Genomic DNA, 16,700 nt, shown 5'->3' with positions numbered 1-16,700 from the left:
GTTCTTTCTATTACTGTGACCACCCTTCTGTAAATGACAGAAAAAAATCATGTAATTTTTTGATTTTTTTAACAATTTTTACTGGTCGCTTCACAACTTTTTTTTTATTAATTTTTGCTGTCAACAAATACCTGTACAATAGAGATGGGTAGCTCGCGAGTTAAATAAAAGTAAGATATATATCTTTGCAAAATATATAATCACTCCCTAGCGCGCGTGTTTCAGTTGTATCTCTATATTTTTATACTTATAACGAGTTGCGGCTCGTTCAGAGTTAGAGAGAGATGAACTGATATAACAATTTATACGTAAAAGAGATAGACGTATATGTATTGTATGTTGCATGCATGCATTAGTATGAATATTTCACACGTTTTATTCCGCCTTACTGAGTTCCAAGTCTGACCTAAAAGGGCAGAAAATATAAAGGACATATGTTTAGTGTTAGCTGCCTTATTCTCTCTTTGAGCCGCATTGAGCTAAATGAGTTAAACATACAAGATAGTGACATATATCCCAAGAACAAAAACATATAAATCACTCTTTTCTAGACAGGAATACGTTTTGCCCATCTCTACTGCACAAACAACTGATTTAGACTTGACGTTGATATATGGGACAAGTACATAAAAATGACAAGTGAAAAACGTGATTAGTCTCTTATATACTTCTATTAGATGCAGATATTCTTCTGCAGATATTCTCCTTGATGCTCAGCATGTGTAGTCTTCGGCAATGTGACAGTGAAAGTTCCCTCTAGAGCACCGCCTGGTTTGCAGTCAAGTAATTGTAACTGTAAGTACGAATAACAATTATATCTGTGCTAACAAATGATCCATCAGTAAATTAAAACTAATCGTTCATGAGTTATTTATTACATAATAATACATTACTACATACATTATTACATAATAATAATCTAATCTAATTATATATCTTTATTTTTCTTCTTCAGTCACGGGTGTGACTGACTATGTTGGACGTCCATATATATACACAGGTGATTTGTTATACATATGCTGTCAATTAATGTATGATACATCCAATATTCAACTGTTTCAAATAAAAAAAATAAAAAAGCTTTCAATATTGGGATTACTACATATAAAAATTAATTTTTGTTTACTATCTGTTCCCACAGGCTATACTGCCAGAAGTTACGTGTCTGATGGATTTCAAAATAATAAAAAATAAAATTTTACATATTTCAGAACGAACACTCTTTATACAGAGTGATTAGAAATTGGTGTAAACACTATGTTACATTTATTTATTTATTTTATTTTATATTCTTTATTGTACACGATGAGATACATTTAATAAGTTTTACAATAATATACAGAAAAGTACAATGGGCGGTCTTATCACACAAGGAAATCTCTTACAGACAACCATAGTAAGGAAAAGATAAAAGTACTTATAAAGGGTTGTTCACGTGTACAAAAAAAAAAAATTTTCACAAACAAATGAACATAATTATACATAAACATACATACTTATACATACATACATTCATATATAACATATATACTTATAATAAAAAAAGTTTAATACATACATACTCATACCTACACTTTTAAGCTTTTATATATGGTTATATTTAATCTGAATACATTTCCTTACTTCGGATTACTACATATAAATTATTATTGTTTCCAATAGATTTACAGTGTGATCACTTTATACAGTGAGACCCTTTTACACTTATAATAAATTATTTTGTATCATAGTTACTCTGAGATATCTAAAATTTAATCAGAAATTAGAATGTGCTCATGGTATTCCGAGGATAAATGATCAGTAATATTCAAGAGGATATAGAACGGTAGTGACAGCCTGAGTAAGAAAAAGACCAATATTTAGCCACTGCACATGCAGTGGTAGTCGTGCAACAAAGTGCACCGCCCGCCAGCCCGCCGATAAATGCGCATGCGGCAAACAATGCGAATTACACAACTGCCACCACCAAATTACTCAACACGTGTTTCACCCCTCCACGGGGCATCTTCAGGAGTTATGTTACACCGATTAGTGCCAAACACAGAGTCTCTCTCACTTTGTTACTAAGAATGGATTTCCGCAAGGTAACGCCTGATTCCATTAAATAGTGATTGCCTAGTTTAGGTTTGCGAAGAGACTTACCTGTGCTTCTCCTTCATGTGATGCTTTACGTCGTTGATCTTCCTGAAAGACTGGTGGCATATGGGGCAGTCAGCCGCTACATTCCTGAGCTTGTGCCGCAGCCACAAATGGTCCCATTTATCTCGAAGGCTCTCGAAGCGTTTCTTGCAGATGTAACAGGGGTAGGTGGTAATCCGGTGCTGTTTCATGTGCGCGCGAAGCTTCGACTTACTGAAGAAGGTGGCCGCGCATATCTTACACTTTTCCGGTTCTTGCTCGTGCAGCTGGGGAGCACAAATGGTACATGTGTTCAGTGTTTGAACAAAAGTTCCCAGACTTTTTTATTTTCATTCTTCTCCAAAAGGTTAACACATCCTTCATGATCTGAGTTTACATATATATAATAAAGTATATGCGTCATGTAAATTTTTACATGTAACAGTACCTGAGCTTTTTAAAATATAATTTGTTTGCATAAATACAGTACTCGGCGATAAATATTGCACATCGACTTTTGGAAAAAGACAATCTGCTAATTTCGGCTTGGTAGAGCACTATCCCTGTCCCACAATACCTATTCGACGTTTTGCCAGCCTTTGTATTTCGTGCGACAGAAATAACGCTCTACTAAGCCGAAATTAGCCGATTGTCTCTTTCCAAAAGTCGATATGCAATATTTATCACCGGGTACTGTAAGTTAAGTTCTTCACTATCGAAAGCAGATAAATTTATATACCCTTGCGTTTACCCCCAATTCGACCCTCGTTGGTTTATCTCAGTGATTACCAAAGTGGTCTATATCGACCCCTAGGGGTCTATGACAACCTGCAAAGGGTCTACGTCAGCGAAAAAAAATTTGGGGGTCCATGAAATGAAATGAATGTCCACGATAGTGGATCTCAACACATACACTGATAGTACCTATTTACTTACATCATACTATCTTATGATATCAAAACATTTACATTATTTGTAAAAGTACATGAGAAGTAAAAAAAATATTTTTATGTTTATAAAATTGTGTAAGTTGTAGGATGTTGGTATTCGCTTTGTGGCAATACATTTCAACTTGTAAAAACCTGAGAGTCGCAGTCTCAGAGCTTCGCTACTTTGCACTGACTAGGAAATCAATAACGGGTTAGTAGGGGGTCTACCCAACACGGAAAAACATGACAAGGGGTCTACGACATAAAAAAGTTTGGGGAACTCTGCTTTATCTGAACTATTTTGGAAATTATTTAAATAAACTAACTAGCTTTCAAAGGTTATTAACTCCGTCTTTAGTACTTAGTAGATCCTGGTTTACAATCCATCAACCACTAAAATTCATTAGTCGATGTAGAGCATCAGTTCGTGGGAGGTCCGGGTCCCTTATGAAGCGGCGCGACTCCATATGGGTCGGTAGCGCCCCTCTAGAGTTTTATTGTATGATTTTTCAATTAATATTTGGTACAACATAAAAAATAATGGTTTCAGGAATTATAAATAACGATAACATAGCAATAAAAAACGTTTTCAAAATTCGGCTACATATTTTTTGACAAATTAATCGTTGTTTACTATCAAACAGAAGTTATATTTAGAGTGATAACTTTATACAGGATGATAGTAAATAAACGCAAATGCTTAAGTTTAGTAAAGTAGAAAAAGCCTAACAGAAGCCGACATATATATTAGTATATAAATACTGAAACTGTATTTGCGCATTGGATGGGGGATCGTACAATATAAAACGCATAACAATCGCAAAATTTCACCATTTAAAATTAGTTTTACAAAATTAAAAATATTTTTATGCGAATAATATAGAAAGCATAAAGTCTCCCGTAGGACATAATTAAAACCAGAATAGACTTGCTATTGCGAAGATCCGAGGCTTGTATCTGCTCGTAAAAACGAACGCGAGACAAGTGGACAACTATCTTCTTAGCGAAAAAACAACTCTGCGACATGACGGCATATGCGTATGTAATGTCATGACTTATGCATATATCAAAAAACTTAAAATACTGAATAGCCGATCATATCTACTATTTTTATTGGTAATTCCTTATCAGGAATGTTCCTGATTGTGAAAGATGATAAATGGAAGGTAAAAGTAGGAGGGTGTATTTCTGTTCCAAAAGCAAGATGGGGAAAGAGTATTTTTAAAATAAAAAATGAAAAATTGGCGGAAGCTTATGCCTTGCAGTGGACGCTAGTCGGCTGAAAGAAAGAAGAAGAAGTCTACCCACCAGTAGATGCTTGATCAGGCTGGCCTGCGCCCGAAACTTGCCGCCGCACATATCACACTCGTACGAGTAGAAGTTGTGCACTTTGCGATGCTTGGCGTAGTTACTGGAGTCGCTGAACTGCTTGTCGCATACATCGCACTTGTACTCCGGCAGCGATGCGTGGTTGCGCATATGCTGTTTCCACTCCTGCAAATCCTCGATGTGCGCGGAACAGATCTGGCAGCGCAGTAAGTTGTTTGTCGCCGCCATATCATGCAGGGCTTCGCGAAGCAGGTGCTCTATTAGATGTCGCTTTGTGTCGTTGCGCCGTTCGAACTGCTTTTCGCAAACCACGCAACTCAGTACCATACTCTTTCTGCTCTTCTTGACCTGGAGCAGATTCTCTGAAAACCCAAAGTATTACATAGACACAATGCTTTATTTAAACGAGATTTTCTACATTATTTTGAAATAACGCCTACAATAATCATAAATACACTTTGTCACGCAAAGTTTTTGTTCTAGCTCGAATCAAACTTTTGTTTTATTTCTACGCGGAAATCCTTCAAATCTAGCAGTCGGGCTAGACATCTGCATATCTAACGGATGTACTAATGATGGCAGCTTGTTGTCAAGTAACGATGAACAGTTACAAAATAATTTTTTATACCTAATTTCAAATTGTATTTTTATGTTATCAAAATTTTTTTTATGTAATAAAAGTGAATCTTTCGCACGTTTTTTAAATTTTTTGTGGCTTCGTCTCCGCTAGGTGTTGAAAGAAATAAAGGTCCCAGAGGTATTATTAATAAAAGAGTAGGTAATGATGTACTTTAATTTTGACCAAACTGCTATTCATATTGTTACAAAGCACGAGTTACAGAACCCTCTAAACAATAAACACAGAACCCTATTGCCGTGAACACGCGTGACCTTAAAGTTATTTATAAATTTTTGTGTACAGTTCTCGGAAATTCTAACAGAGAACTATCTCGAACTTACTAGAACCTTATCCGTAGTGTAAAAAAGTGTACTCCCCCATGACGACAGTTCAGTGTTGTTTTTTTGAGTTTTACGATTAAGATCTACGATCAGTGGTACAAAGTGACTATTTAGAAAATTATTTGGACAGTGATTTCTTGAGCGATTTGGAAGCGATGTTTGGACTAAGCCAGGGCTTAATAAACTATGGGTCGCCCCAAATGGGGTCGCGTGGCAAAATTCTGGGGTCGAGGGATTTCAATGTCAAATATTTATATATACCGTTTTATAACACTATTTCACTAGAATTGGCGAAATGCAGTGGACTTGCAGCGTGTAGACACGCGCATTTGTTGAAGGTTTAAAAGTAATATAAATATAATTTTATAATTTTTTGTGCAATTTTAAATTTTAGATTTTTGTAAGTTTTAAAATGAATTCTAAAACCATATATTGATAACCATATATTGATTCATATGTATATGTATATTGTTAGTAGTACTAGTAAATAAATCGTCAAAAAAATTATTTTTTTTATATTTGTATGGGGTCGTCAAGAAACTCGCAATCATAAATGGGGTCGTGAATGACAAAAGTTTAAGAAGCCCTGGACTAAGCGAAAATATACTTTGTGTTAAAGTAAGATGACCATCTGATTTGTGAATAAAGGACTCCTTGTGAATCAGTGGTGTTTTATTTCGAGTCAGAACCCACAGTACGTAACAATATGCACTAAGCCGGCTGCTGTATTTATAATAATGTTTATATATTGTTTTTGTATATGTTATTTTTTCCTAGGACGATATCTAGATGATATTGTAATAAGTTGTGATAAACTAAAGATTTAAAAAAAAGTAATGACTCAATATATACAAAATTTCATTGGAAATGATATATCTTTATGAAATATTTTTCTACGGCTTCTACTATTGGGAATCTCTCGTACCTCTCTATCTTGTTTTGGGACAGAGTTTTTATTCCTCTTTTATTAATTTTTTGTTTATTTTGGCAGTGATTTATTGAACGATTTGGAAGCAAAGTTTGAACTAAGTGAAAATATACTTTGTGTTAAAGTAGGGTGACCATCTGATTTGTGAATAAAGGACTCCTTGTGAACCAGTGGTGTTTTATTTCGAGTCAGAACCCACAATACGTAACAATATTATATAATTACTCTACACTCACAATATATATATACGACAGCCTAATGTATGTACGTAGAAATCAATGTAAATTTAAGACAAACAGCGACTTCATCAACGTAATGTTAGGAGTAAAAATAAACTTGCTGCACCCGCTATGAGTCTCCATAGTGTCTTAATTAATAGCAGATCAATGTATACGATTTTATAAAAAAACTACCAAATGACAAGGTAAATATATATCTTTGTAAGTTCAAGTAATTTAAGCACATGCTCCGCCCAAATGAAAGTTACTCTATTTAAGAGTATGTTCACGTTGAAAATGAGAAACTGAATTTTAATGAAACAAAAACTGAAAAAAATATTAACACATCATAAAAAAATGACAGACTCTAATGTATTAGAAGAAGTCCATAATTAGTTGTTCACAGCACGTGTAATAAAGGTATTTCGACATCGACTATATAAGTTGAAAAATATAGAAACTTACCAATGAGTTTCTCCATGACTGTTGGACTTATTCTTTCCACATCGGATGCGTCGGAGAGATTGCCTTGATCCGTCATGTGCTCGAGACTGTTGAGACACAGGTGGCTCTCCCAGTGGCTGAACAGGTCGTCCAGCTCCACGCTGTCGCCGCACTTGCGGCAGCCGCACTTGACCAGTTCCGTCCCGCCTAACCTATGCGCGAAGAAAAGCACGCGAATGTGCATAATCACGTGCCGGTAGATCTCTGCCGACACCTCGAACTCCTGCAAGCAGTCCGGACAGGTGGTCGCCTTGAGGGAGTGATTGGTCAGATGCCGGACATACTCCTCTAGGTCTTTGAAACTATTATCACAGTACGTGCAGTGCAACGGTCTTCCCTTACATCTCACAAGTATATGGTCTATAAACTTTCTGTATTTGCCCATAAATGGACATTTGCCACATCTATACAGGCCATTCGTGGTACGGGTTGCCAGATACTTTTCAGCTGGAGTCATACCCTCGTACGGATCCGTTTCTATGAGAATTGTGGGTGGTTCTTCATTTACACTTATAGGTTCCTTCTTGATAGGTATTTCGTCAATTTCTGCAGATATTTTAAATTGTATTTTAATACTTGTTGGTTTGTTTTTATTATTAACAAGACCAATTCTCTCTTTAAGAGCCTCAATAGAGGTAGATCGATTTTCATTTCTTCTGCAAATACTTATTGTATTCATTTGATTGACATCCAATCTTGATTTCTTTGCGTTAATGCTTGCGTCTAATGTTTGCTTGCTAACAAGCTGTATTTTTTTCAATATATTGCTACTAGGTTCCTTCTTGATGTTGTGCTCAAGGCTACTGTAGGTGTACTCCATTGGTGGGCAGGTCGATGGATCGTCATCGGTGGAATTGTACACGGGTTCGATTTTAACGTTCCTACTAAAATTTGTCGCTCCGTCGACTTCGTCATTTTTGATTTGTGTAATAGGTTCTGTAACTTCTTCATCGTTGCATATAGGTTCTGCTTTCACCGCAACTTCTGTGTGTAGACTGTACTTATTTATCTCTGCAGCGTATTCTAATTCATTTGCATTTGCATCATAACCATCATTTGTATCTTTTTCACTTACGTCTGGAATGTCCTCTGCTTGATCATCGGTATCTGAGTCTATAACTATCAAATCATGTTCAGGTTTTTCTAGAATGATAAGGTCATCGTCGTATAGATGAGAATCAGACTCGTCATCAAGATCCTCAGATTCCTTTTCTAACAATTTCTGATAGCAATTAGATGCTTTAAATATACTAGAAATAGCCGCCTCCATTTCTATGTCTTTTTGTATTTCAGCGTCCAACTGTGATGCTAGACTGTCTTGATCGTTGACAGTTTCGACGTCTCTTTCAACTCTCACCACGTCGACAGGATCTTCATCTACAGCTTCCGAGACATTGATATCCGTGCTATCATTTGATTCACACACTCTCGGATTACTGTGCATAAAATCTATTCCAATGAGGAAGTCCATAAGCTTTGTACCTGTATAATACCAACGATATTTTGTTAAGTCAAACACAGTATAACAATAAAGATTCTTATTTCAGAGTAATTGACTATCGGTGTAAAAGTTTTGAATGGGTGAAGGTACATTTCAATGTTAAATCAGCACACCCTTACATCCTTTGTCAATGCTGTCAAATAGACTAATAAAAAAGTAAAATAGTGTGACCCGCTGTGACTGCGGAAAATGACGAGGAATCTGTGTAAATTCCAACTTAAATTGCAAACATAGACGAAATCGCGAATGGAATAGGACGAGATGGGTTAGAACAGATAAGATTCAAGTGATATTCCGGAATTGCTTCAATCGCAACATGAAGATTTGACTGAAACCAACTTGGGGGAAATATTAAGTACACAGCCCGTTGAAGAAAAGGCTGTCAAATGGGTTTTGCAATTTCTTTACGAAAATTGACTCGTCTATGGAACAAAGTCTTATGTTTAAGACGCAAATTTCTAATGCGACTGCTGCGTGTGTTTATATTGAAGGAGCTTTTACAACTTCGGCAGCAAGGGAAAGTTACAAATTTCTTCAAACCGTTATTAAAGCCTTAAGAAAATTAATAAAATGTTCAAAAACTGTAATTGAATTGATTTTTTGTAAAAAGTTTTGACTTAACATATTTCAGAGTGATCGCTTTATTCAAGGACGAATGGATATGGGTTTAAAAGTTTTAAAATTTTTTGTTGACAAATGAGCATTTAGAAAGAGAGCTTTTAAAACTTTCACAACTATAACAAAAATTATACATAATTAATGGTAAGAACACTCTTCAAAAACCAACGGAATTTTATATTAGAACCCGTTATGAACAGAATTAACTTAAAGATACAACTGATTTCATTTGATCACAACAACGTATGTGTGTTTTTTATGACGAAAGTCATCATAAGTGTTCATCATAAGTGTTTCTGGTATACTCACTGGGCACTTCAACAATCCTTTGGTACGCTATGATCTCTCCTTTTACGCATTTTGTGGGTAGCACCATCTAAAATGTATATATTTCTAATTACAAAATTTAAATAATATTTTGTCGTACTAATGACCAATACTGGTAGGTCAACTTGAAAATTTAAAATTATACAAGGCAATACTGTAAAGAGAGGGATCAAACAATTCCAGATACGAAAGCTGCTTCATGATATCTGCATCTAGAGAAACTTCTCTCTCACTTTGGTTCACTTACACTGGTCGTATACATCAATCAGTGGAAAATATATAGAGCCTTATTCTAAAATAAATTGGATTCAGATTCAGCTGTCCCAACAATGCCATCCTTAAACTTTAATTGCGAGAGTTCCAAACGCACCCTGGTCTGAGACATGCCCACATGCTCAAGTTTCTGGGATTAATTCTACGGTGATATAAAAGAGAAGTATAGATTCCAAGGTCGGAAACATATAAATCACTATTTTCTTGTCAAGTATACATTTTTCCCATGCAAGGTTATTTCTTATATCTAGTCGCTTCCTAATGGCCAAAGGGTGTGACATATAAAATAAACAAAAAAGAACTCACCGTGGAACCCCAGCGCCGCGTATCCCAGTACGTGCAGTTTTCCTTTCTGTGTTGATTCATATGATTCTTGAAAAGATGGAACATCGTGTAAAGGATTCTGTGGTCACACTTACAGCACCAGTACACCTGCGAGTAGTTCCGGGAGTGCTGCAGGAGGTGGTTCACCTCCGCGCATTCCTCCACTTTCTGCCCACACTCATCGCACTTGCGGTACTTCAGGCCTATCACCGCATTGTGTAGATCTAGCAGGGATTTCGAGCTGAACTTCCTGGAGCAGTGGTTGCAGTTAAACTTTTTTATTTTCTTTGGGCAATCATGGTACTTGTTACAGTGATAGTTCATTCCGCAGGTCTTGCATCTCTTCTGCTGGAATGGGATCGGGTCGTCACTTCTTGGAGAATGCTGTTCCACCAAGTGTCTCCGCAGCCTTTCGTCTGTCACGAAATGAGCTCCGCAGATGTCGCAGGCTTCCAACGTCTGATCGGACAGCTGGTGTCTATGCATTTGAAGATCTTTGTGTTTTTTGCATACGCCCTCATGTTTGGCCAGCTTTGAACAAGTGAAGAAGATAGACCTGCAACCCTCGCACTCGTACTCGTAGGCTCTCCCTATACCCTTGTGAAACTCCAGCGGTCGATCGCACTTCCAACAGTTCGTGTCAACCGTGACGCTGCTCACCGCCACATTGTCCAAGCATGAGACTAAGTAAAATTCGTAGTTGGACGATTCGACTTCGATACGGAAATTTGGTTCGCTGTGAACTCGAATGTGCTCTCTGAACGGTTGAAGTCTCCACCATCCTCTGTTGCAGATGTAGCATTTGTATAGCAGCGGCGTGTCTCTAGAGCTGGGACCTACATCGACCCAAGTCTTCCACTTCTGCAAGCCCTTGAACAAAAGTTCCTCGTGAAACGATTTTGTCGTTTCTGTAATTTGGCCATGCATATTTCTCAGAGCAATGTTGATTCTCTTATCTACATAACTTGTGTCTATCTTGGACTGCATTTCTATGGCTTTTTGTATTATAGTTCTTGTTAAAACAAACTCTTTGACAGACCTTGTCTTTGAACCTTCCACTTCCGGTAGCAATGTTTGTATGTAAAATGTATTTTCTGCTTTTTCATTGTCTGTAACACGGAAAAGCGGTTTTAATACTTTTATTTGTATAATAAGACAATTTTCGGAGCACTTTATATTTGCTTTTTATTAACTAACCAATATCCTATAGTGTCCAATATTGGATACCAATAAACCAATGGTTTCAAAAACAATAAATTGAATGTCTGTTTCAAACATGCAAAGAAAAATAAAGTAATTCAAAGTAATTAACCTTCAGGGTTCACATTATACGGATCAATTGGAAATAAAAAAAAGAAATAAAGTTTTTGGCTGACAAATGAGATATACATTCACCTCCTTAAAACTTTAACATCTACAATACTCTCTAAAAATTACAAAAACTTATAGATATTCATTTCAGCAGACACAAAAAAATATTATAAATAAAATAATGACACCTTGAATTGGTACCATGTTGATTGAAATACACCTATCCTCCGATTTACACGGTACTTATTTTACACGTTTTCGCTTTTACACTGTTTTCCAAATAAGTTTTTATGTTTGGTTTTAATAACCGATTTTATTACCATCTCTCATAATGTAAATATTTCTACTACTAATTCTCTGCTCCAAACATCGAATAGGCACAAATAACTTCTAGTGTTGAAAGTCAATTCGAACCTTCGATTCCGAAAAAAGGAAAGAGAGTAATTTCTGACAGTGATAAAGGATAATAAAACACCTTTGGCTTTATTTTTTGTTCTTCTGTTCAATGTATTGTAATTAAATAAAAAAACAGTGTTTCCGTAATATATTAAATTATGTTACTTGTCAATGCATTTTATTATTATTTTTATGTACACCAAAAGAAATTTTAAAAAATCACAACTGTTAAATAGCAAAATTATGCATTTCTGCAAGTTTTTCGATTTACACGGTTTTGACTTGAAAATTTAAAATTTTCGATTTACTCGTTTTTCTCAGGAACGTTTCTACCGTGTAAATCGGGGGATAGGTGTACATTATTTACAAAATGAGAAAATTGTAAAATTGGAGATAAAAGTGTAACTATCTAGTTTCATGCCAAGTTCTTCTAGATGAAGTCAATGTTGCTAACCTGCCAGTGCTTTATATAGACATATATTTAAATTTACGTTATATTTCTGCCTTGACTTTCCAAAAGCCTATTCGGAAGAATAAATATTTGCTACATTGTTTTATATAATTTTGATGATCAGTTGCCATATGAACAAAATCTATAAACTTCATACATTTGGTACCACATTAAACCTTCAAAATGGCAACCAAAAACATTTTCCATTCCTCAACCAGTTATAAATACTTATGTACAAATTACCTGTACTACATGAACTGGCTTGTTGGTCCTCGCAGTTTGTGTCCTCAAAATCCATTTGGTCATCGTTGTATTTCTCAACTTTAATATTAACTTGAAATTGCATGTCTATACCATGTGACTGATCCGTAGAATACACTTGTGTTAAAATCGTATTGTCATTTTTTGAGTTTGTTTCATTTACATGATTTGCAAGTTTATCAATACTGCTCTGAAACAGAAAACATAAGACAATTTTATAGAAGGTATCATACACAGGAAGATTTATTGATGGTGTATCAGTTTCAAAATGTTAAATGTATATTCTTTAGTAATATATATAGTACACCCTTACCAAAAAATCAATGGTTTTATAAATAATATAATGATGATATAATAAGATTTGAATCATAGCAAATTAAAATTAATTATTTATTACTATCTGTCCTTACAGACTTAGCATTGCCAAAAGTTATTGGCTTGTAATATTCAAAGAGTTAAAATAAATTAATGTTACATTAATATTACATATTTCGGAGTGATCTCTTTATACAGGGACAATTGGACACAAGCAGTAATAACTTTTATTGGGTCAAAGTATAGATTAACATTCGCTAACAAATGAGCTTGAGCTATACATTCATCCCATAAAAGCTTTTAGACCTATTTATATTAACTTACTGATCACAAATCACCAAATTTAGATGATGATATGATGATGTTTGCACATACAATCCATGGGGCACAGTTTTCAATAACTTCTATCCTTAAAATTCAATGCTTTTTACAATATTTATCCTTTCACAGGATTATACATTTGCTTAGTGTTAGCTAATAAATTTGTTCTAAATTCTTGTGTTTCATTTATTTTCTAAAAAAATTTAAACAGCCAAAGCAGGGCTATTTTAACAAAATATGTTAGCCACTAACAGTATCAACATATTAAAATTGATCCATCCTCATATCAAATTCTTCAATAAAATTTTCTAATTTGTGTTTTGATACTCCGCAATTAAAGTAACTTCTTTGTGTGAACTTTCAAAAATGTCTAAATAACTACATTAATGTGCAAATATATCTATTGTGTATACCATTAAAATAAAATTAGTATTTACAAGTTTAAAATAAATTCATAAAACAATTTTAATAACCAGTCGTATTGAAAATCTATGGGAGAGATCATGTCTAACAGTGAACAACCTATGGCTGAAATAATCATTTGGTTTTTGTATATAATAATGTGAATAAGAAATTCTTATTTCACTAAACAAATGATATTGCATACTATTTAACATCAACTCACTTTCACTGTATTTTATATAGAGCAAGAGGATATTTTATGTGGTAAGCATGGTGTAAAATGTTCTCACAAAATGTGAACACAAAACCTTGTAAAGACCATGGATGCTAGCTGCTTCTAACCTTCTAACTCTTGGAAATCTATCGAGGAAGCCCATGTCCACCAGTGAACATCCTATAATTGAAATGATGATAATGAGATATAACTTTTTATAATAAAATGCCTAGCAATATAATACCTTCACTAATAAAAATCAAAAAATATAATGTAAATAAAGATTGGAAAAATTTCTTTCTTTAATTGTTTACTGTGTTTAGTGAAAAAATTGATATTTATTCAGTGTTTAAGTGAAGCTTGTTAAACAATTTAAATGTATTCATTCCAGCTTTTAACAAGTCAATTACTGTATTTATCTAAAAACAAATAGTCATCAAAATTTTTATTGCAAAGCATTCAATTACTCTATTCATTTATGAAAAACCATAAGAAGGGGTTAGAATTGTTAACATAAATATATGTATGCACAAATTACAACCTAACACTTGTTTATGGCACATCTACCATTTTAAATGTACTCAGCACTACATAATAACAAATAAGACAAAAATAAATGATTTAACATTTGGACTCTATAAATTAAAATGTATAACCAAAAACTACTACCACAAAAACGAAAATAATTATAGCACACAAGAGTAAAATGAATTATCTAACACCAATAACTTATTTTAAACATTAAAACTTGACAAAATGTTGTAAAGTTAAAGATTTGATCATATTTATAATATATAAACTGGAGACAGTTTTATTTGAATATAGCCAAGCAAATTGAACAAAGATTGTAAGTGAATTGTGAAGACAGAAATAATTCACAAATTTAGATACTTTAGTGGTGAATTATTAGTGCAAAACAAATGTTCTTTATTTACAATGAAAGCAAATAAACAATATTTTGCAAAGCTTAAGTGTTGATAATTAGATATATATTGTTTTGAGAATTTTATTTAAACTAAATTTCATACGCAATGAATAAAACTGTTTTAACTAGATCCTAAATTATAGCGCAATACAAACTATATATCGGAATATGCAAAGTAAATAAATATGAAATAATTATTCAATTAAACGTAAATAACACTTGAAAGGCTAAAATATAAACAGTCAAATTCAAACTCAAACTATTTTGAATTTGACTGTTTACCTAGCTAAGATAGAGGTCATACATTTATAACCTACATTTCTTATTAATTTTGTGTAGGTAGATCATATTATTAAAGTACCTCCAACTCGGCAATGTTTTCATCTTCGGCTTCTAAACACTTGCGCAGTTCCAACTTAGATTTTCTAGGCTTCCGTCTGCTTTTATCCATTTTTTAAGAAAACTTTATGTAGTTAAAAAATACACAGTAACTTTGACACAACACAGCAAATGTTACACAAGGTTCATAGTTACTTCAGTTACTATTTAACCGCAAATACCTTCATAATAACATTAACTATTACAAATGCAGTTACCTACACCTTTCAAATGCAAGCGTATTCCTTGCAAAAGGAAATACCATATATACAATTCAGTAATGGTCTCAACATGACCGCCTTTGTTATTCCGTGGGGTAGAATGCGAAACCTGTCGTAACAAAATAGACATTCGTAAAGTTGTCTGAATCTATAGCCAACCTATTACATCGAAAAATAATTTTATAACAGCTACTGATTATTATAATTTAAATAATCAAGATATTTAAAAATAAAGACCAGTTTTAAAATCTCCTATTAGATTCTTTTCTTCTTTACATTCAATATTATATGTCAAATAAATATAAAAAATACTTTTCGCCTGACAGAATTATCATTGCGCTCTTTGAGCTGTCCTAAAAAAAATCATAGGATAATGACAATGGGTGTTACAAATTGTTACAAAATGTAGAGAGAAATTCATTATCTGTACTATTGGAGTCAGGGTTTCTTACGTCAAAAATAAAAATTCATTGTATCTTTAAGATTATTAAATTTTTGGTTATAAAATTTTCTCAATGTTTTGTTAATTTATATACACTCTTAATATTAAAAACATACTGTAATTGTTTAATTTGAGATATTATTTTGTTATTTTTCGCTACAATCTCCCAGAGTTCATATTTATTCTGAAGGATTGACAGCAGTATAATTATTTAAATTGTGATCAAATGATTAATTTCATTATTGTTGACTATTTGTTATATCTATTCGAAGATTAGAATCTCGTTACTCAAGAAAAAAACTAATAAAGTGAATTGAATTCAAATCACCTAAAAAAACTGTCGATTGACTTGAATATTGTCATGGATAATTTTTTTCTTTAAAGATGAAATAACATTATTTACTCAACAGTTGTAGACTGATCTTTGCCTGCCAATATGCACGTCTTGTTACGTTATTGCGACTTTCAAATGACATTGAAATTTATGTTCTTCTTCCTCGCATATTCAGATACATATGTTTTCGTAACATAATATTTTTTTATTAAAGTATGTATTTGTTAAAAAAATAAACGATCAAAAATAAATGATGTAATTGTACTTACATAAAAAATGACAATATAAAATTTAATTGCTAACTAATATAACAATCGTTTTGAAGTATGAATGTGGTAACATTGCTTTTGTTAAATTTCATTTTTTTTTTAAAATTGCAACATTTTGATTCCATATGAATTTATTTCTTTTCGACGGATGGAACGATAACACTGAAGTATCGAGATAGTGTCAGACATCGATATTTATTCGTATCATATTTTTCTTTAAGCTTGAGAACCAAATAGAGTTAATTAAGGTAGTTGTTTTTGTGTGTGTATTTAATTTATTCTTTGAATTGTTGTATATTTTATAGCAACTGAATATTTCTACAAGGATTTAGAAAAATGGAGAAGAAAAATATTTGATGTTATTAGCACAAAATTATTTGCCTATTGGAACAAATAAACGCAAATGTATGTTCGCCCTAGGCGCAGTTTAC

At 33.5% G+C, this 16,700-nt stretch overlaps 1 protein-coding gene across 1 annotated transcript; it reads right to left on the bottom strand.

Annotated features, from left to right (window-relative positions):
• Positions 1-297: 297 nt before the first annotated feature.
• Positions 298-15,303, bottom strand: LOC137927268 (uncharacterized). Its single transcript, XM_068771047.1, has 8 exons — positions 14,987-15,303; positions 12,431-12,638; positions 10,012-11,138; positions 9,380-9,481; positions 6,948-8,523; positions 4,356-4,738; positions 2,143-2,405; positions 298-793 (listed from the first exon to the last, which is right to left on the bottom strand). Exons 1-8 carry the CDS (start codon positions 15,074-15,076, stop codon positions 757-759), a joined length of 3,786 nt encoding a protein of 1,261 aa, XP_068627148.1. The 5' UTR covers positions 15,077-15,303; the 3' UTR covers positions 298-756.
• Between the last annotated feature and the right edge of the window lie 1,397 nt (positions 15,304-16,700).

Source organism: Battus philenor, unplaced genomic scaffold, assembly GCF_028537555.1.
Source record: "Battus philenor isolate CCGP_79_NKW_IND1 unplaced genomic scaffold, ilBatPhil1.0.hap1 SCAF_30, whole genome shotgun sequence".
In the NCBI taxonomy this organism is placed as follows: domain Eukaryota; kingdom Metazoa; phylum Arthropoda; class Insecta; order Lepidoptera; family Papilionidae; genus Battus; species Battus philenor.
Note: the sequence above shows the minus strand (reverse complement) of the source record. Positions and strands in the feature narration are given on the sequence as shown.

Excerpts from the sequence above, each read along its gene's own strand:
- LOC137927268 (XM_068771047.1), bottom strand. The coding sequence starts at position 15,076 with ATGGATAAAAGCAGACGGAAGCCTAGAAAATCTAAGTTGGAACTGCGC. Across the intron at positions 4,739-6,947 it reads AGTCATGGAGAAACTCATTG|AGAATCTGCTCCAGGTCAAG; the intron begins GTAAGTTTCTAT and ends TTGGGTTTTCAG. Across the intron at positions 794-2,142 it reads CACATGAAGGAGAAGCACAG|TTACAATTACTTGACTGCAA; the intron begins GTAAGTCTCTTC and ends TCGTACTTACAG.